General features: G+C 36.2%; 1 protein-coding gene across 13 annotated transcripts in view; it reads right to left on the minus strand.

The window, feature by feature from the left end:
• LOC113058365 (neural cell adhesion molecule 1-like) overlaps window positions 1-21,593 on the minus strand; it is an 80,197-nt gene that overhangs the window by 15,299 nt on the left and 43,305 nt on the right. For 4 of the 13 annotated variants that reach the window (XM_026226195.1, XM_026226186.1, XM_026226184.1 and 1 more), the window contains 8 exons: window positions 15,939-15,968; window positions 13,549-13,699; window positions 10,745-10,932; window positions 9,649-9,745; window positions 9,194-9,364; window positions 8,166-8,294; window positions 5,825-5,857; window positions 3,932-3,934 (listed from right to left, as the gene is read on the minus strand). In XM_026226195.1, the coding sequence (XP_026081980.1) occupies window positions 3,932-3,934; window positions 5,825-5,857; window positions 8,166-8,294; window positions 9,194-9,364; window positions 9,649-9,745; window positions 10,745-10,932; window positions 13,549-13,699; window positions 15,939-15,968 (802 nt within the window). The remainder of the gene's footprint in view (window positions 1-3,931; window positions 3,935-5,824; window positions 5,858-8,165; window positions 8,295-9,193; window positions 9,365-9,648; window positions 9,746-10,744; window positions 10,933-13,548; window positions 13,700-15,938; window positions 15,969-21,593) is intronic. The other 9 variants (XM_026226187.1, XM_026226185.1, XM_026226188.1 and 6 more) reach the window with 5 other exon arrangements.

Below are 21,593 nucleotides of genomic sequence, written 5' to 3' on the forward strand. Positions count from 1 at the left end.
AATTACAATGACGTGATAAAAAAGCATGATAACTGAAAGGAATAGTTCACCCCAAAAAAAAAAATGTCATTCTGCCACCCAGATCAGTAGATAGCAATTCTGGCCTATTAAATGCCAGTCACCACTTCTACATGTATTCAAAGTTGTCAATTGTCCAACTCCCACAATTCTTAGCCACCTACACACTAGGGATTCCATATAGGTGAGTAACAGAATAATATGACAAATGCTGGTTGGCTGTGGCTCCTTAGATGAGTAGGCTGATATTTGGAGGTCACAGTGAACTGTGAACATCCCTATAGAGCAGTCATGTGCATTAGTGCGCTGTGTATTGGGAATATTTCTATGGCGCTGTTCACTGAGGCCGCTCCTTCACGGGCCATCATGATCCATTTCATTTTAATGACCAGTGAATGCTCGTTTGATTCACTACATTAGTTTGATGCATAGAGTGACAACATTGCAGGCAGAGCTACACGTGTACAACGCGGATGAAGGCATTTACTCTCATTAAGCCAGTAATTAGCTCTTAGCCTGTAGGAGAGAGATGCTTTCATTCATACAATCTCAAATTACAAGTTTTTTTTTTTTCATTTTGTTTGGAGTTCTTGTGTATCCTGGTATTAATTACGAACACCCTAAATTTTGTCCATGCAGTGGTGAAACGATCAATGTAGTCAATAGATCAATAGCTTCACCTCTCCAATAAAGGAGGATTCCCCTCGCCCCCCAAGAGGTACAGCTCAAATCTTCTAAGGATATTCTGCTACAAAACAATATTGCAACTGCAAAAACTGAATGAGATGTCATAAAAATGCAGTTATTAATCTTAGTGTGGCCTGAAGTCATAACATTGCAGCACATGCAATGGCAGAAGCCCAACTAACTGATGTAAGGAGCTCCAATCCTGAACAATCAGCTCAATTAACAAGCAGATATTCTACTCAGTTGACAGTTTAAAGGGTCATCAATTAATGCTCATCTCTTAAATAATAAAAGTGCAGCACTGCATGATTAATTCCATCCTCCTTAGCCATCTGTCCCTAAAGGATAGAGTGAATGAAATTATCATATACACAAGGGAGCAAACAGCAGTAAATTAAATGAGACTAAAAATAAGAGTTTTACATGTTTGCAAATGAACTTGCATGTTCATTTTTTTTTAATGGCAGCTACTACTGATATTCTGGGGGGAAATCACCAAGAAAGAATTGTGCCATTTATCTGCACACACATTGACTATGTTGTTTAAGCAATGGATTCACTAAAGACATAACGCAAATTGGGTAATATCTCAAACACAAGCCACAATGGCCTAATTTGCAGATTACTAGCGAGTACTAGGTTGGGCAAACTTGGCAACTTCAGAATTGGGTTTTCAATTAAATTACTTGGAATTGGAGTTGAATTGGCCACTACCACAGGAAGTTCAGCTGGAAAGAAAGGAATTGCAGTTCAGCACAGATAATACGTTTCGGGAATCCAACAGTTCTTATACCCTGACCCACAATGGATATGATGGAAAATATAACCTTAAAGCAAATTTATATAGCATCCTACTGGGATTTTGAAGGCCTAAAACTTTTTTTTTTCTCCAACATTCAAAGCTGCTTTCTTTGAAATTAATTTACTTCCTTGCATTCAAATTCAAATTGAAATTCTGCAGCCGGTTTGCTACCTTAATTCAAATTCAGTAATCGCATTGGAATTTAAATTCAGTTTAAACTGGACATCTAACATGAGCCTTATTTGCATAGAAAAGAGGCGTGTTAATAAACAAGTACTTAAATGAATAGTTCACCCAAGAATGAAAACTCTTGTCATTTACTAACTCTCATTTCATTTCAAAACCATAGGACTTTGTCAATCTTAGGATCTTGATGCAAGATAATAAATGAGATTTGTTCTTGCATGTCAGGCAAGCACAGCTGAGCTTCTGGTTAGCATATTTGATTTGCTCTGTTTGTTAATCAATCTTTATATGTGAATAAAAGCCTAATTATATCTGTTCATCATATAAAGTGAACATGTCTTATTAAAGACTTAGATTAATCCACTCCATTCATATGGATTACTTTTACTATTTTTGCATCCGAAATCACATACTGTCTAGTAGTAGGTAATGCAAAGTTCTGTCATGAAATTCTAGATGGAACAGGCCGATAGGTTCTAACTCAATCTGACATAATGACATTATTCTCGTGGCACAGCTGATTGGTTCTTTTTGTATCAACAGCCAATGAGCTTGCTGCTCAAACATTTAAATACTCGGCTAGTGCTTGCTGTAGCAGTTGCAGTGTGCTTCAGAAACCCCCCACCTTCCCCAGCTCCACCTGTACAGATATGCTATGTGGTGATTTCACTCCTGTTTTATATGGGATTGTCTCATATATGTTATATGTGCAGCAGCAGTATTTCTTACATGCTCACTGCAGCATGCCTGTGGATGTACTGACAGTAGCAAATCTCTGTACTTGCTCTGCCGCAGCAGGAGCGCAGAAGATTTATTCTGCCAAGACCAAACACACTGACATTGCCGTGTATATTACCATGCTAAATTCTCAGAGAGTTCTCATGGCAGAACTAAATTTGCCCGAGGCCAATAAAAAGTATGTTCTATAATATGAATGTGGGTAGTTTGAATAAAATTCAGATGTACAACATCTGCCATCTTTTCACTGTCATGTGACCTATCAGCTGCGTCACTTTCACAACTCCTATAGCATCATGAGATATTGTAGTAAAATTCCATTGTCTATTAAATGAGCACTTCAGAATCTCGCTGGAAGTAGCAGGATTACTTTTCGCCTGCAATTTTATGAATACTATGAATTCGGTCATACTACCTAGTATGGAAATACATATATTGGGTGTAAGGGTATGTCATTATGAACATTGAAAATTTGTTCACATGAGAATGTTAAAAATATCTATATTTGCATTCCAAATATAAAAAAATATTTCTTCGTCTTCTGTGGCTGGGTAATTAATGACATAATTTTAATTGTTGAGTGAACTATTATTTCCATTACACATGGCACTATTTAACTGCAGATATCACATGCTTGAACTAAATTGAGTGTGGTTCGTAATTAAGACGTAAAATGATGCAACAAATAAATTTGCACCTTTTTGTCTAATAAAAAGACAAGCAAAACAAACCAATATCCAATCACAGAAACATCCTGAAACCTATATCATTAGTCAAGGTGTCCAAGCAGAGTAAGTTGTAATATTTTTCTGTACAGAGTGATCATAAAATTTACATGGCCAAAAACATCCGGAACATCAAAGGATAAACTTCGGAGAGGAGAGGAGGACCCCTCTAAAAGGTTCAAAAATACGTTGAAAGGAAATGCGGTACCTTGAAAGTTACTGAAACATGCTTGAAACTGGAGAATAAATAAAACCATTGAGATCAACCACTTGCAGTGTCCACATTTTTTTTTTTTTTTTTTTTAGGGATTTTCTAATTTGGATATAATTGTACACTGGTAACAGCATATCCAAAGCAGCAGAAGATGAAAGGACATCAGTGTAGAGTGTCTGTAAACTCTGCTTGTCAAAATGTTTAGACTGAACATAAAAGAGTGAGATTGTCGTACCCAGTGATCGCTCTGGGGAAATGTTTTTAAGCTCCAAAGCTTTTGATGTCATTTCCATGGTTGGCAGGACACGGCATCAACTTTTTTTCCTGATTGCATATTCACCACAGAAGATAATTTGTGCAGTCAGAGCGCAGTGGTTGCTCAAGGGTAACAGTCTCCGTTAAAAATTGGGAATGGATGAAATTTCATGACCTGTCTGAGGGATTTAATTCTAAGTGACAGGAGTGAGTTATAATGGCTGCTTAGGAATGAATGAGGTGATTCTGATGTGAGTGAAGGCTAATCCTGTACATGAGAGGATGGAGCTGGGCCAGAGTGTTTACCTTCTGCTCATCCGTGTGGATGATGACATCACCAGCACCATGCAAGCCACACGACACAGTCACATCATTCGCACGCACATGATTGGTTGAAAGGAAATTGGTTGCATGAAAGACACAAAAAATACAGACACAAATGTAACCATTTAAAAAAAAAAAAAAAAAAAAAAGATTAAATAGTTAAAGAGAACAAACTGCAGAGAAACACAAAACCAAGCAACTCAAAATGGCTTTAATCACAAAGATCACAACATTGAGCACAGAAGCAGAAACACACTGAGCAGGATATAGATATTCATTCATGATTGAGTCATTCTTGTCTACATCTGCTCCAGCGGTGAAACAATGGTGGACTGAAGATGGCTCACTCAGGGAGGGTCTAAGGTAAGACACCAGTCCAGTCTGTGCTGAAACACTACTGTCAATCAAACTATCATAGGAGGGGCCTGTCTGTGTGATGTCATCTGAGATCTCCATCTGAGATCATCTTGATTTAAGAAAGGGGAAATTATTTAATGAGATTTAAAAAAGGATTTTCATCATTATAGGGTGGTTGTGTACACAGTGCTAACACACATTTAAGTTCAAACAGCATGTAGCATCCGATGACCCCTTTAATGTGTTGCTATGTGGTTACAGAGGAGATCTCAGTGGTTGTTAGTGTGTTGCTAAGTGTTCTTGGTGGTTGCTACTGCTTCGCTATTTGGTTGTTGAAGCCTTTCTTTCTAAGCAGTTGCTAGGGTGTTCTTGGTGGTTGCTCAGTGTGTTTGTTGTCAGCGTGTTGATATGTAGTTGCAAAACTTATCTCAATGTTAGCACGTTAGCATGGCTATGCGGTGGTTAAAGTTTTCTCAGTGGTTGTCAACATGTTCTTGCTGGATTCTAGGGTGTTGCTAAGTAGATGCTAACATTTTGAGTAGTGTAGAAAGCATTTCTAAACAGCTGCTAGGGTGTTCTGGGGGTTTCTATCTGGCTGCTAAAGTTAACTGAGTGGTTGTCACCGAGCTGCTATGTGACTGCTAAACTGTTCTGAGTGGTTCTTAACATAATGCTACATGGTTCTTAAGGCCCTGATATACTTCAAATGAGATTGAAGAACAAACTGATTTCATTTCGAACAAAATCCGGCCAAAATGAAGTTCATTTTTGCGAGTTTGAAATGGCTTGCCAAAGCGAATGTCCGTTAACAGTATAATGCTCACGTATTTCAAACTTCGTTTTACTCCTAAATTAAGAATAAAAATTACTTGTTTTGATTATATCAGGACCTTTAGAGTGTTCTTGATGGTTGCACATCTGATGTAAAGGGCCCACCACCAGGTATATATGACATTATATGGCTTGGGTCCCTTTATTAATATTACAGGACTTTTCCAGTTCCAGCTTAACAACATTGCTATTGCAGCACTTTTTGAGATGATATACAGGTTCTCAGCACAAACAGTATGGAATAAGTTATGTATTCAGGTTTAATACTAAAATAAAGGTTTGTTCAAATCCTGTAAGTTAGTAGGGATGGCTTCTTATGCAAAAACTTGTCAAATCATATTTCTCAATGCAAAACAGAGGAAACACTGTAGTGTATTGATATAATACATGAGGATCATGCATTAGTTTTCGGACAAAGCATGTGATACTCTAAGCACATCAAACTGCATCTCAATCTCTAAAGAAATATTTAAAGTTTCTAAGCTTTAAATACTTTGTGTTCTAATAATTTAATAAACTGTGAGTTGCCTAAAGTTCAGATATGAGAAGGCTTTATTGCAGCCACAAAACCAGAGCATCATTTAGTATTAACTCTTTATATTACCTACAGAAGGATCTTTTTGGTTTTGGTTTTTAATATTATATAAATCAGAACTATGAAGATCACCATACGGCTGCATAACAAACCTGTGTCCTCGGTGTGAAAATGAAAAATCCCATCTAGGAGGCACATGAAGAAAAGAAAATGTTCACTTTTTTTAGTTTGATAACTAATGGAGGAAAAAGCTTGCATATGAACATATGAAAAAGACCTCATAAGAACACATGACGAGCCAAGTTATCTTTAAGGTGTTAATGTATATCTTAATGAATCAGGAAGTATCCTTTAGCTTGTCACAACCATGATGGTTTGATACTTGCTACTGCTAATCATAGAGGCAGGTAATATTAGAGCAGAAGATATTCTCATTCTATACCGCAAAACATTATATTTTAATGCACTCAACTTTAGCGAGCAAAAAACATATGGCTGACCTCAGAACAGACACAGACTTAAAGCAATCTAGGTCTTTAAATCCTATAACCACTAGACAAGATATTAACAAATAATAAAACGCAAAGAAATATCAGTGATATCAAAAGATAACAATGATCACAGGGGGACATGAAACACTTACTTGTGTAAGAATACCCTAAATGATCCAGTAGTAGAAGAAAAAACATACAAATTGGAAATAAAATAGAGGAGAAATCACATAAAATGACAAGATGAAAAAAAGAAAAGCCTGAAAATGTCAAAGGGTAAAAGCTGGTAACAGGATCAGGCAGCAATACTCTCTCATGACTGATACTTTACCTGAGTTAGAGTCATTACTCTCTGGACTACATCCTGGAGATTTCTTGCACTAAATGGGTTTTGTTTCATGTACTGATAGAAAATAAATCCCAGTGCATAATGTGCCGAGTGTATGATGTGATAATGGCATCTCTGGAAGTCCAAAACATCCTGCTGATCACACAAGCCACCACCAGGGGGAGAAAGAGGGCAGCTGTGTGCTGTTTCCACGTGATGAGAATATCAACACAAATTACAGGGATATTCTTGAGGTTGATTAATTTTTATTGATGTTTTGTGGAATGTTTGCAGAATTGTACGTCCTGTGTGAGAACAAGATGTTCTGTTCTTACCAGTCAGATTAAAATACAAAGAATAAAAGATCGAAATCACTTATGTAAGGTGTGATCAGTGTATTCGAATGTGCTTAGCTGCAATAAACCTGCCAAGCATTTATTATTTATACACAGTAATTTGAAAATGCATCAAGACCAATGTTCTCATTGCACTCATTTTAAATTAATATGTAGTCCATTGTGATATATTTATATGCAATGAAAGTCACAATTCACAATTTTATTGTAAAAGTGTTGTAATATTCTTGTCAGAAATAATAGAAATAGGATGAGGCAGTTTTTATGTTACAGTTTTTATGACTAAAATAACCACCAGGTTCCTCTTCATGATGAATAATACATAACATGAAGAAAAAAAAATATATATATAATGCAAACGCTGGATAGCCAAGTGGGAACTGTTTATACATTGTCAAAAAGTGGCAAATACATCAAACTACTCTGTTGTTCACTAGAAAAGCTGGTCCTTTAAAACTCTTGAGAGTCATAACAGGCGAGCTAACAATTACTCTGACAGAGAGACAGAGTTCAGATCAGTTCAGTTCAGTTGAGAACAGAGTAAAGGTGAGCCAGTCAACCATATCAAGAGCTCGACATAATACTGGCCTGTATGAGAGGGAGGCATAAAAGAAGCCACTGGTCAAAAAGATTCATGCAAAAGCCTGTCTGGAGTGCATGATAGTGACAGAGTTGAAGTCAGATTTTTAAAATGGAACTGTCTAGATTAAAAAAAAAAAAAAAAAAAGGAAAAGGTTATAAGAATATATTAATAAAAACGACTATCTATCTATCTATACAATTTTCAGTTTCAGTTTTATTTATTTTAGTTCTTTAAGTAAAAATTAAATAAAATGACAAATGGCTTGGCAACTAGCTGAAATAAAAAAAGACTTTAAAATATTATTTGAAATTTAGGTAACATTTATTTTATTTCAAGGCAAGACAAGTATAGCACATTTCGCACACAATGGTAAACAACATTTCTTTTTTATTTTAATGGTTTTAGTTCTAATAAAAAATAACAACCCTGATATGGTATCAGTTATTCATTCATTGATAAAAATACACACTTAACATTAAATATAATGTCATGCTGCGATGCCGGGTTTGTAATTCAGTAAAATTAGATAATCTATTCACGAAGTGATTGAAAATATGTTAATATTCAAACTACTGAAGTCATTACGCCCTACGCTTTAGCACCATGAGCACAAACTGTATCTTTTAGCATCAGCGTCAGCCGAAGACTTCACACTAGCTGGTGATGAGGTGTGTGGGCTGTTGAAAGAGCCAGGTGCTCCTGAGAGAGAGAGAGAGAGAGAGAAGTGATACTCACGGACATGCTCGGTTTTGAAGACCATGGATTGGCTGCTGTCGCCTTCACCCTTGCCGTTAATGGCAAAAATCTTGACTTCGTAATCGGTTTGGGGTTTCAGGCCGGTTACTGTGACTGAACTCGGTCCTGCTGGGAAGCAACGAGAAGCAGATTAAATCAAAAAACCCATTCATTAAGTCATAAACAACAGCATGCATGTTAAATGGGCGAGATAAAACCTTGCCACTGAACATGAGGAAATACATTTGACATTTAAAGCCCAGCGTAGACTGATGCTGCCATTCAACATCACAGTTAAACATTACTTAAAGGGATATTACAGTGTCTGTAATCATTTATTCACCCTCATGTTGTTCCTTCTTCTGCAGAAAATATGGTTTAGATCTTGAAAAACATCGCTAACCCAATAGTTTTGGTTACCATTGACATCCATTGTCATAAACACTGTGACATTTCTCAAAATATCTTCTTCTACTCTATGTTACCTAGAATAAGTCCCATAGGTTTGGAATGACATGGAAGTGAGTAAATGATGACAGAATTTTAATTTCTGGGTGAACTATGCCTTTGAGATATATATATATATATATATATATATATATATATATATATATATATATAGGGTAACTTTTATTGCTTACTGGACCATGTATGAGACATAAGCAGAATACATTTTTAGTAAACTGCATGGAAAACCATTCTTAAATCAGTCGTTTATTTTCTGCTTGTGTTTCATTCCATGCAAACCTAATTCATTACAATGGAAATACGTTCTCAAAATAATTGCACAATAAATTCAGAACAATATTCTGAATGAATAATTTTTAAAGTATAGTTTCCGAAATGGTCTGTAACATGATTGTTAAAATACTACATCTATATACTATACTCTTATTTCAAAAGAACAAGAACAATTCTGTGCTTCTATGATACAGTTTAAGACCATTATTAAGGTCTACAAACCATGCAGTAACGTTGATAATCCATATAATACAGATGGTTTTCTCCATTTCATGTGACAGACTCACCATCTTTCACCTCATAGATTCGATGAACCCATTTCCCTCGGCCCACGGCTCTCCACTCGGCTCGGTACTTGAGCACGGGAACTCCTCCGGTGGACTCGGGCTCCTCGAAAAGCACCTGAGCCGTGCTGGAGTACGGCTGCACTTGAGTGATGGATGGCGCCGAGGGCACATCTGCACCACAGAGAAGACCCTTTTCAATATGCAGTGGGAAAACTGCACTTTTACAGCTTATGCTTGATTATACGGCCTGATTGTACTTTGTGCTTCAACACCACTTTTACAAAAGTGAAATTTGAGCTATTGTATTGCACTTTATTGAACAAAGTCTACAAAGTAATTAAAAAATGCAGTACCTCTAAAGCAAAAAGCATCCAATCACTCAATGTCAATACAAATTTCTACCTCCATAAATGAGTATATTGTGTTTGTTTTGAGATCAATACAGAGAAACAGACCAGCTGGGATCATGATGAACTCTTTGGATTCGGTTCCGATCTCATTGGAGGCAGAACAGTTGTAGTTGCCAAAGTCGCTCTGAGACTCTGGATTGACCTGGGACAGATCAAGCGGATGCATTAACCTCTAGTCTCGATCTCAGCATTTATCTTTCAAACATGCATTTTATCACTGTCATTCCATTAGATGTGCATTTACTCCTGACAGCGTTCTCCCTGTGCTAAAATATTGATAAGACGCGTAGGCTGCAGTAATGCCCTACAGCAACACTATCACTTTCTGGGTGAAGCTCACGAAAACAGGTCCAGGTCACATGTCACCCCAAAATATAAATAAATAATATAAAAAAAGTTTTCAAAACCATATGGAGTGACCAAATAGCTCTTGTATACATAGATTCAATTTAATTAATGAGTCAATTTCAAATTTGAATTTGACTGCTTTTCCGCCTACTATAAACTAACTACAGCAATGAGTAAACAGCATTTGGGTTAAACACAGTAAGGGAGAGAAACATTGCATTGATTGGACCTACTGAATGAACACATCCAGTCTAAACTAGTGGTATTTTAGTGTTATTTATATACTATTACAGTTTTCCTTAACATTTTAAATTAAAAACATGCCATTTTAATTTTAGCTTAATTTTTATAATATTTTCTATACATTTTTTTACTTATTTTATAATTAAATATATATTTTTTATATTAGTATTAAGGTTTTAGCAATTTTCTTTGTGCTTTTGCCATTTTAACTTTTGCTTAAAGTTTTTGTCATTTTGATATACGTGTTTGACATGTTATCTTTTTTAAGTTAGTTTAAATAATAATATAATATAATATAATATAATAGAGGATATGCATATAATAGAATAGAATAGAATAGAATAGAATAGAATAGAATAGAATAGAATAGAATAGAATAGAATAGAGGATATGCATATTTGGATAATGGATTAATGGATGTCAAATAAAATAAAATAAAATAAAATAAAATTCATTTCTTCTGATATCGGGTGAAATCTAAGCAGCACATATTCATCCATCTGGGTTCATGTGAATGTTTGTTCTCATGAAGGTGTCTGCATGATTGTACCTCCAGGTAGCTGGCGGAAGGCGTGTTATAGATCTTGATATTGGAGATGTTAGCATTAGGCAGCTGGACGCCGTCTCGCAGCCATGTAATAGACACATTGCTGGGGTGAGCCAGCACTTCACAGCTGATGTTGGCTGGGTTACCCTCCCACGTGTACACCGTTACTGAGCCCAGGATTTTCGGTGCATCTGTGATAAAAGGCAAAGCATAGACAAATGAAAATAAACAAATCTGTTTGTAGCGCCGACCCTTCATCTATCTACCCACCGTCCCTTCTCATTACCGTTGATGCCTTTATTCGGAGAATAAGGTAGTTAAAGATCAAAATGTCCAGGGCTTAGACACAGTGCTGAAAACACAGCGCAGTATGATGTTGAACACATCTGTTCACGGCAGTACACAAAAGCCAATCACGCTTCACTGGCTTCAAAAGGCCCCTCCTCTGTGCAACGTCCCTGAATAGCATGCTGAGGGGTGACTTCAGGCCTGATGCTCACATGATGTATGCGATCCGGGCCTTTGTCCCATCACAGACTGCGTGCGAATAGCTCCCGGCCCGCTGAGATAGTGCTCTCACATTCATCAGAGCTTCAGATGTCATTAGTCCCATCACAACAATACACGCCTGGTACAAATGCACTAAACATGCGAACAGGGAGGCTGGCATTTTCACAACATATGCCGGCGCTAATGTGAAAACAAAAACAAATAGGCCCAATGGTGGTGGGGGGGGGGGGGGCACAATGAGAGAGCAAATGGGTGGTAATGCTTTGCTTGCTATCGATTGCAATTAAGAAATTGAGGGAAGAGAGTGCTCCATTTCTGATGTTACAGCAATATAAGAATAGTAGAAACAAAAGTAAATTGGTCCATTTTTGGTCTTTGTTAGCAGAATTTAGCACTTAGATTAAATGCTACTGAATATTTCATTTGACACAAACACAAACAAGATTAGGTGCTTGTTCACTAGCATAAATATCTGCAGTATATGCACAGAACAGGCCAAACTTCTAGCATTAACTGCACCGATTTCATTCCTCAAAATTGGCATTTATTGTTAAAACTAGTGGTCAACCGATATTGTTTTTTTGACAGCCGATGCCGATATCTTGGAAAGCAGGTGAGGACGATAGCCGATATATAGCAGGTATTTTTTTTTATTTTTTTTTTATTAATATTTAAGAAATTTTTAATCATTTGACAATGGATAAAAAATTAAATGTGTAAAATAAACATACTTATACTTTAGATGACAAAGTATTTTTCACAAAAAAAAAAAGTATATTTAATAAAAGAATATGATTAAAAAGGAAGTAAACACTGTAACCAGCAGGGCACTCAGTGTTCTGGGAAGTTTGTGTGCACGGGGAATCATATTTTTTAAATAAAGCCAGTGTAACACTCATTTAACATACAGCACACAGTGAAAATAACATTAATACGACAGTGGGCAAATGCATAAACAAAGCATAATTTGAAATCAAGAGTTTAAAGTTTAAAGCATTCAATTCACACGAACCGACGTCACATAGAGCACACGCGATGTGAAATTTAATTTTCATTAGCCATTCAAAGATTTGTTTTTAATTATATAAATGCATATTTGCTTAATTCTGACGGCAAACAAGAAAGTATTATAATGTTTGCCTTTACAGTATATTACTAATAATATAAAAGCAATACTTTTATATATATATTTTTTGTATACATTAATTCCTTTGTTTAACCATTCTATCTGATTATTAGACAGATTCTATCTTTATTAGACAGAACTGATAATGACTACAGCAAACAAGAGGAAGAATGTGAGCTGTGTGCGCTTAGGCGCTGCCTTTTTCTCACCGTATTTATAACAATATTTAAATTGCTTTTTCAATTGTATTTTTCCAATGTTGTTTAGTGTTATGATTTGTGGTTTCAAGGGATGTTTGTCTTCATGAATAAGAGATAGGAAGGAATATTTATGGAAAGGTTTATGTGATATTGTTGTGAAGCAGTTTGGTATCACACCATGGAGCATTGAAACATTCGCAACCAAAACGATTCAATAAACTCTGCTCCTTTTTTTATCATCATCACTTTGTCTCCTGCTTCTGCTCTTCACTGGCTTTTCTCAGTCAACTGCTTGGCCGATAGAAGACTGTTAATACAGTTTTGGGTACAAGACAAACACTAGTTTTGGGTACCAGACAAGACTTGCTGTTAACAGGATATTGGTATTAGATAATTTTACTGAATAGTTGTTCTGTTATCAGACAAAACTGATATTCCCTGACAGGATCTGGCTGAATCTTATATTTCTGAGGCATGATCTAACAGCCATCAGTTATTACTATCATGGCCATAACATGAGAAAAAAAAAACTGCAAGAATATTAATATATGTGCACCCCTAATATTAATTTAATTTATAATTTAAATGTTTTCCACATGTGTTTTTGTGGTAATACAACTTTATTAACAGTTTGAATGAATTAATAATGAAAATGTTACATTCCTCGGTTTACATTCCTTGATATGACTGATTCACACAGCATTCAATGTGGACACAGAAACCTTTTCACGTTGCACTTGGTAAGGAAACTGTGATTGAAGTCTACTGGGAGGCTTTTCTTATCACTGGGGGTGATGATGTCTAGGGGTGGCTGTAGTTTTGATACATTAACTAGCATTCTCTGCTGAGAATGCAGTCGAGCAGCAGTGCTGCTGTGAATTAAACATATGCCTCTGAGGCACATCAGTGTGGTTTCCAACAGTACTTGTGACTGACAGAAGCTAATGAGGCTACAGATACTATAGACTCACAGAGCACTTCCAGATACACGGCCTGCGCCATCTCTCCAATGGCATTCCGGGCGGTGCACAGATACTCTCCGGCGTCGCTGTACTGAGGGTACTTCAGGGTGAGAGAAGACACACGGGCGTCACTGCGCACCAACACGTCACCGTCAACATCCTGAACAAAGAGACAAGAAAGAAGAATTCACTGAAAAACTCATACTTTTCCTTTCCTTCAGCCATTAAAACGATAGTTTCCCAGCAATGAATAATCTGTCATCGGTTACTCACCCTCATGTTGTTTTAAACACAAATGGCTTTCTTTTTCCAGCAACTCTAGCTGTCAAAACTCCCCCAACAGACTTTAAATATTGCACAAAGGACATATGAACTATTTGTAGGTACGTTTAATTTGGTTTAATTTACTTCTGCCCTTTTGGGAGCTTTGTGTTACAATATGCTTTCTTTTTGTGGACAAGAGCATCTCTAGATAATCTTTTTTTGATAGCATTTTGTTTTCCAAAGAACTTTTGGAACATACATCAAGATGAATAAATGATGACAGAATGTTAATGAACTATTCCTTAAAATTAATAGACAGGTTTGCCATTATCTTCCTAGATGTATTATATAGTTTACAAATAACAGCTGTTCAATGCAATCATTTTTTTTTTATTTTTTTTTTATAAAGTTGGCCAATTGAACCATTCTTCATTTTTAAGTATGTAAGGACCGAAACAGGCTGTATCAGAGAAGCAAACCTGGTGAAAAGAAGGTTTGCTGAACAGCAGTTATAAATAAGAGTCTTTTATGTGCTGAGTCTTTGGAGCGAAGATCTGAGAGGGGAACATCAATAACGGAGACCGTAAGGTAGGGGAAGCAATTTCTACAGCGTTGTTACTTCAAAAGCGATGTCATATGATCTCAGCCGGCTTGGACCAGTGCTCAGAGCATAGATCTTAACATGCCACGCTTGCATTTTCTTTTAGCTTGCTGTTCCACTTAACCTTGTGGTTCTAATGAAGATGAGTGGCATCTATAACCAACGTCCCCTCAATGACTGTGCAATTTTCATATAGCAGGGATGTCAAACACATGGGCCATGGCGGGGGGGGGGGGGGGGTACAGTTTGTGGAGGGGTTCTAATCCGACCCAGAGGTTGAGTTGAGAAAGCAAAAACAAAAGAATGTTATTTTGGGGTGGGGTGATTTGTAACACCTGTTCAAATATTGTTCATTAGAGAGAGAGACTACTTGCAGTGAATGCTTGGGCTGAACAGATCTCAGAATGGGTGGGATGAACTCACGTATTCTTTCGAACACACACACAATCTCAAGACAGGACGGTAATGAGGTTACGAAGACTTCATCAAGCACAACATTAGTATTCCCTGCTCCACTTGAAACTGAAAAACTCCTCTCTCTATATCTCTGGTCAGCTGCTGCCCCTTGCACAATCTTCGCTATGAATGAACACGGCAGAAGCTTCATGTCAGAGACAATAATCATGCCGATGTTGTCCCAGGACTGAGTCGCGCTTACATAATACTGAGCCTTTTCATCCGAAAACCACCCAACGGCCACCCAGCAGAGCTGACTGGGCTAATTCAATAACCTCCTAACGGGAGCCCATTTCCGGCTCTCTTTCCCACAGTTTCCCTGTCTGCTGTGGTCAAATGGCCAGACTGTGACCCCCTGTGCCATGAGACGTGCTCTTGTCACTGGAATCTGGTTACTATGTGGTCCCGGGGTCACACCACGGTCTGTAACACTGAATCTCTCTGACAAACAGCTATACATTTCAATCAGCACATTCAACAGACTTTATCTCCCATTCTTCTCAGATAAGGCTCTATGTATTCATTTGCAACGTGAGAACGCCACATCATTAAAGTTTTAGAGCCATAGTTTTCAGCAAGAAAGGTCTTTTTAATAATGCATGACAGCTCTCTGAAAAGCGTGGATGGAGGTGGTTTCCTCAAATGTCTATTTTCGTAGGGTTGGAAAAGGAAAAGTCTCGGTGTGAACAACAACAAAAGCTCTTTGAGCAACATCAATTGCTTGAAAGAAAAAAAAACATCACCTTACAATAACACTTACAAAAAAGGGACATTATAAAGGTTTTTCAAAATATGAACCTGTCAAGAATGAAGTCTTATGATGTCATAACGAATGATGTCGTAATGACTTAATTGATTCGATACAGAATGGAAAAGAGGCCATGCACTGAATATAGAAAGCGAAAACTACAACTACATCATTCCACTCTCAGATGAAACAAAGCTGTCATTGTAATTCAATTGAGAGATGTGATGAGATTTCAGAGATTTGATCAGATGGGAGAAAGGTTTATGGAGTTGATGGCTATCTTCATAATTTAGTTCATGGAACTTTAGTTTATGGATATGGAATCTCTACCTTGTGCTGTTCGGGTCGAGTCCAAGAGGCCTGCAAAGAACACAGACAAAACAACACAAAGAGGCAAAGCAGTTCTTTAGAAGGAATCCTAGTGAGAATAAAAGCACTGCACATTAAAAGACATTTTTTTTAATGAATTAATTATATGGACTAGAAGTGAAATATAACAAAAGGTATACTGCAAAAAATAAACAAAAAAGGACTGATTAAATAAGCAGTAGAATAAATTTGTAAAAAAAAAAAAAAAAATTAAGTTTTGCTCTTATATCTTAGCATTACTGACTCATTCAGTTAAATATAGGCTAGTCGTTTATTCTGCTTACACATACACCATAAAAAAATAAAATAAAACAAAAGTAGTATAAAAATTACAGTTGCTTTACAAAAAAGCACCGGCAAAAAATAAATAAATAAATAAATAAAAATAATAATAATAATAGAAAAAAAAACAATTGATTTTAACTGAAAACAATATGAATTTACTTGAAAAGCAAAACTGTTCAAGAGAACAAGCCTTTTTTTAATATCATTTTCAGAAAATGCATCCTTTTATTAGAGGTTAACCAATTAATTGGCACCGATAGTCAACTGCTGGAACAGTAGTTTAATAGTTAATAGTGGAATAACAGAACAAAAGTGATCTGTGTCCTTTTATCTCTTGAACATATGTACTTCATGTGCTAGACAAAAACATATGCACATCTTATTTGCACCTCATAACAAACAATTATATTTATTTCATATCATATAAGGCAATGTAAAATTCCTGAATACTTTAATTGGATGTCTGAAACATATGTTTGCATAAATATTTTATTCCATAATAAAATTATGGTTAAGTATGGATTTTATACATATAAACTTCAGTTTTATTAATAACAACATTAAAAATACAATAAAATGCTGTAAGACTTCCTTGCACATTTTGCAGATAACAGGATGACTACATTTCTTCACTCTCAAGAAGAAAAAAACAGTTATCGAAGTTATACCCTAGGGCACAAAAGCTAAAAGGTACAACTTTGTGTCTCATTTACCCCTAAATGGTACATATTAGTACCTAAAGTGAATATATTACTACCCTTTAGCTTTTGAACACTGTGACAGTGAATTTTTAAACCACACAGATAAACACTTTATGCAATCACTTTCCCCATGAAAGTGGCTGAAGTTTTCTGTGGACTCACAACACTCCACGCAGAGGCTGAGCGTGCACATGCTTAGCGACACAATGCAATGGACATGAAACCACTTGACATGCTAGAAAACATTGAGATTATCACCAGACAAAACACACCAAGAGCAACAGATGCTAATCGAACGATGCCTGAAATGGTCTGCGCTCAGTGTCATTGCACTTGAGCACAACAATATGCATCTGCACCGTGCTTGCAACAACAACAACAACAACAAAAAGCAGAGAGTAGAGCAGAACGAGTCATTTTGCAAGAGCATCAGAAAAAAGCTAAACCCTTGAAGTGTTGTTATGATGACAGCAGACTGAGTCTGCTAGTCTTGCAGCTTTCATTCAGCTAACTACCTCTCCTAAGACCCGCGTGGGATAAACAGTTATGATCAATGCCTTTATTCTGCAATGCCGTCTAATTGCTACTAATTAAAGTCAATATCTTAGTGTAAGCTGAAGCCCTAGGCTAATGACGAATGCTTGTCTGCTATTTTCAGGCCTGATAAAGTACCAGAACAAAATGAACAAGCTGCTTATGTAAATGAAATGTTCAGGGTATTGTTAACATTATTACATGATGATTATTCTGATTACATCAGGTGCCCAACACCTCAGGGCTGCTCTGATCGCTCAAATGCACACAATGAATCTGTAATGACCACAATATGAATGGAGAACAAGTCCATATGCATAAAGCAAATCTAGAATTTGGCAGCTTATTCAAACGAGTTATTGAGGAGTGAATTATTGGTGTTTATTGTAAAATGCAACACTATATGTACAAAAGTTTTGGGCATCGTAGTGAAGGAGGATGGAGCACACATGGGACAAAGGCATGAGAGTTTCTTCTGTCAAAATGTATTACTTTCTTAATGGGGTCATGTCAAACAATAAGATCAGATTGAAATGAATAGGGATCATATAAATAAAATAAAAAACATCAAATAAAATGTATGTTTGGGTTCATTTGGGAGAATGGTACATTAATGTACAAATATTTGGTAAAATTATTTTAAAAAATATTTTAAGGAAGGCTCTTATTCTCAACAAGCTACATTTATTTTCTCAGAAATACAGTAAAAACAATAATATTGTTTACTACAGTTTAAAATAGCTATAAATGAACATTTTTATTTATTCCTGTTATGTAAAGCTGAATTTTCAGCATCATTATTCCAGTCTTCAGTGTCATGATCCTTCAGAAATCATTCTGTGCGGATTTTGATGCTCAAGAAACATTTCTTTTTATAATTAGAGTTGAAACCAGTTGTGCTCCATAAATTAATAGTTCAAAGAAGCATATCCATAGTGAGCTGCGCATGAACTGACATCTTTATTTATTTATTTTTCAACATAGAGGGAGGACGAATTAAATATTATTTTAATATTTTGGAAAACAAGATAAAAAAAATGTCAAGATTTTTGCTTAATGGAAAGTTCAAAAGAACAGCATTTATTTGGAACAGACATCATGCGTCTTTACTGAATACAAGTATTTGAACTTATCAAATTATATTTTTGATAGTCGTCTGTTGGATAACACTGGGCAGGGTCTTTCTTTTATTGTGTCTACTAACAAATCATTAACACCATAAATATGCAGCAAATTCTTACTGAAATAGCATTCTTGGCTGCTAACCTGTTATGCCTTATATACTTGTGATGAATAGGTATCAAGGTAATCTTTAGGAGAGAGAAAGCACAGATGCTCTGAAAGAGCAAAAAAAAACACTTCTAAATCTTGGAAATCCTCCTACTTCACACCGTTCATTTAATTTGTTTGGGAGGACATGCAGAGCAGCAGCTGCTACAAAGCCAGACATGGCACACGTTTTCTGCTGCTGATTTTACTCTTATAATTAGTGTACAAAAATAATATAATCTATTCTGCTTTCTCATTACATTATCATAACTGGACAGATCACATTTTTTAATCAGTGTCACTGATGTGATGCCAATAACATGAAGTTGTTTACTCAGTTTGGTTTAAATAAAAGGAGTTTTAAATTCTCAAAGTGAGTATTTTCATTATACAATCAATTATTTCATCTCAGAAGATCAAAGAGAATATCCTTTAATATTCTTCTTTAAATTTTCTAAATCAGAAATGCAATTATTAATAATGTACCACAGACAATGATGAGAGCGCAAAAGTTGTATTTAACCTGGAAGACTCTTTAAACTATTCCCTCTTGCTGGATAAAAAACATCAACACGGCTGCTATGAAAATCCTACGCTCCAGTGGAACTACTACAGTAAGAGATCAGATAATCAGATCAGCTACAGTTTGCCAGGAAATGTTGTTTACCAAGCTCAGGGGATGGGGGGCTTTTCACTGGCTGTGGGGTCACTGGCAAAAATGGATAAATCTATCAATGACAGCACTACCATACTGCATTCATCTGAAAGAGCATCGTATCTGAAAACAAGAGCTGCATTACTCATGGCCTGCTCTCTTTGGAGTGTTTAAGATTTGGAGATGGGTTTAAGATCAAAACGCTCCCTAAACCTACAACCATCTCAAACTAGTAACTCTTTTGTAGTTATTACATTCTTTTATAAAATTATAAAAAAAGAAAAAAAAATATCTCCTTTTGAATCCTACCCCGCAAAAAGTTGAGAACAACACAAGGGTAAGTGGTTTAATTAAAATTTTTGGCTCCCTTTCCCTAAACCTACAACTCGTTTTTTTTTATTCTGTGTACCGTATTTTTTGGACTATAAGTCGCACCTGAGTATAAGTGGCATCAGTCCAAAAATATGTCATGACGAGGAAAATAACATTTATAAGTCGCACTGGACTATAAGTCGCATTTATTTAGAACCAAGAGAAAACATTACGCACCCTCTCGCGGCTGTAGACGGTAATGTTTTCTCTTATTTCATTTCTCTTGGTTCATTTCTCTTGGTTCATGTCAAATTAATTTTGATAAATAAGTCGCACCTGACTATAAGTCGCAGGACCAGCCAAAATATGAAAAAAAGTGTGACTTATAGTTCGGAAAATACGGTAATTAACAAGAAACTAGTGTTGTTTTCGGCGGCCTGTTTTAATTTTAATTTTAGACTAGTGCTATATAGATTTCTGAAAGGAGACCCAGAAAGGAAGGCACAACTGAGAAAAGACAAGAGAAAAAGTGGCTGATGTATTGCTCCTTGTTCAGAGGTTGAATTCTCCTCTTGTCTTTCAAACCGGATTGTGATAAGCTGTTGTCCGTGGCCAATTCTTTATCGCCCTTCGGCGCTCCTACCCTGCCATTTTTATGACCTGCTCATTTGTCTAGCACCTTGGTAAGTGGCTCAGAGACTGCAATATATTACAGTTCTCAACTCATTTTTTATTAACCCAACTATTACAGTCAGAAGATAAGATACGATTTGGGTCTCTTTGAGGGAGAAAACATTTATTTTAAAACGACAGGAAACTCAAGACACTGAAGGATTTCCATGCACATATGAACGCAGTTGTAATACATGACACAGCTGTGTAAAAGAGGGCAAGGAGAATGTAGAAACATGCATCACGTGGAGCAAGAAGATCTACAGCACTAGTAAATATTTTCAATAAACCCTTCCCACATCCTCAAGCAAAAGAATCTGTAGCCATAAGACTGAATTATTAAAAAGGCATTCTTCATCTGGAGCACCCAGTAAAATATTGTTGTGAGAAAAAAAAAAAAGTTGTGCCAACAAGAAATTAAAAAATCCCACTTCAAGCATGTGATGTTCTTTATAGCCCTGTTGGAATAGCAAAGTCACACATTCAAAAATAATTAGCAGTGTTATGGCAATTTGCTTTTCACAAGTGACTATTAGAAACACTTACTGTTGATTGTCTTCACCAAACTGCATAGGTACAGTCAGCATGAAACAGCATTTGTATAAAACTTCATGACATTTCAATAAAAGCTTGTTTCTACCACAGGACAAAAAAAAAAATCAAATTAAAAAAGGTTATTGCAACTTGCCATTGTGGGATGTATTCTAGCAACTGCGAGAAAAAAAGTCACAATTACAAAAAAAATATATATATATATATATATAATTGCAAGTTTTATTTTATTTTTATTCCGTGGAATTAACAAGAAACTATTGTTGTTTTTGGCAGCCTGTTTTAATTTTAGTTTTAGTCTAGTCTTATAGTAACGTTCATACTCTTTTTAGTCTAGTCAAGTTTCAGTCAACTAAATGTCTGAGCATTTTAGTCTTATTTTAGTCAGTATTATCCATGACTATTTAGTCGATGAAAACTGATGACATTTAAGCCCAATTCCAATTCTACCCATTAGTCCTCCCCCTTGTCTCGATTCTCTTTTGGTTGGAGGGGAAAGAGGAAGGGGAAGGGCCAGATAGCCCTTCAAACGAAGATTTTTTCGGGACCACACTTAAAACGAAAGGCTATGAATTATCTCGGAAACATTGCTGCTACAGCGAACAAAAAGACACATAAATGTAAGCTTTTTTGGCA

The sequence above is a fragment of the Carassius auratus genome, chromosome 40 (genome assembly GCF_003368295.1).
Source record: "Carassius auratus strain Wakin chromosome 40, ASM336829v1, whole genome shotgun sequence".
Classification (NCBI taxonomy): Eukaryota; Metazoa; Chordata; class Actinopteri; order Cypriniformes; family Cyprinidae; genus Carassius; species Carassius auratus.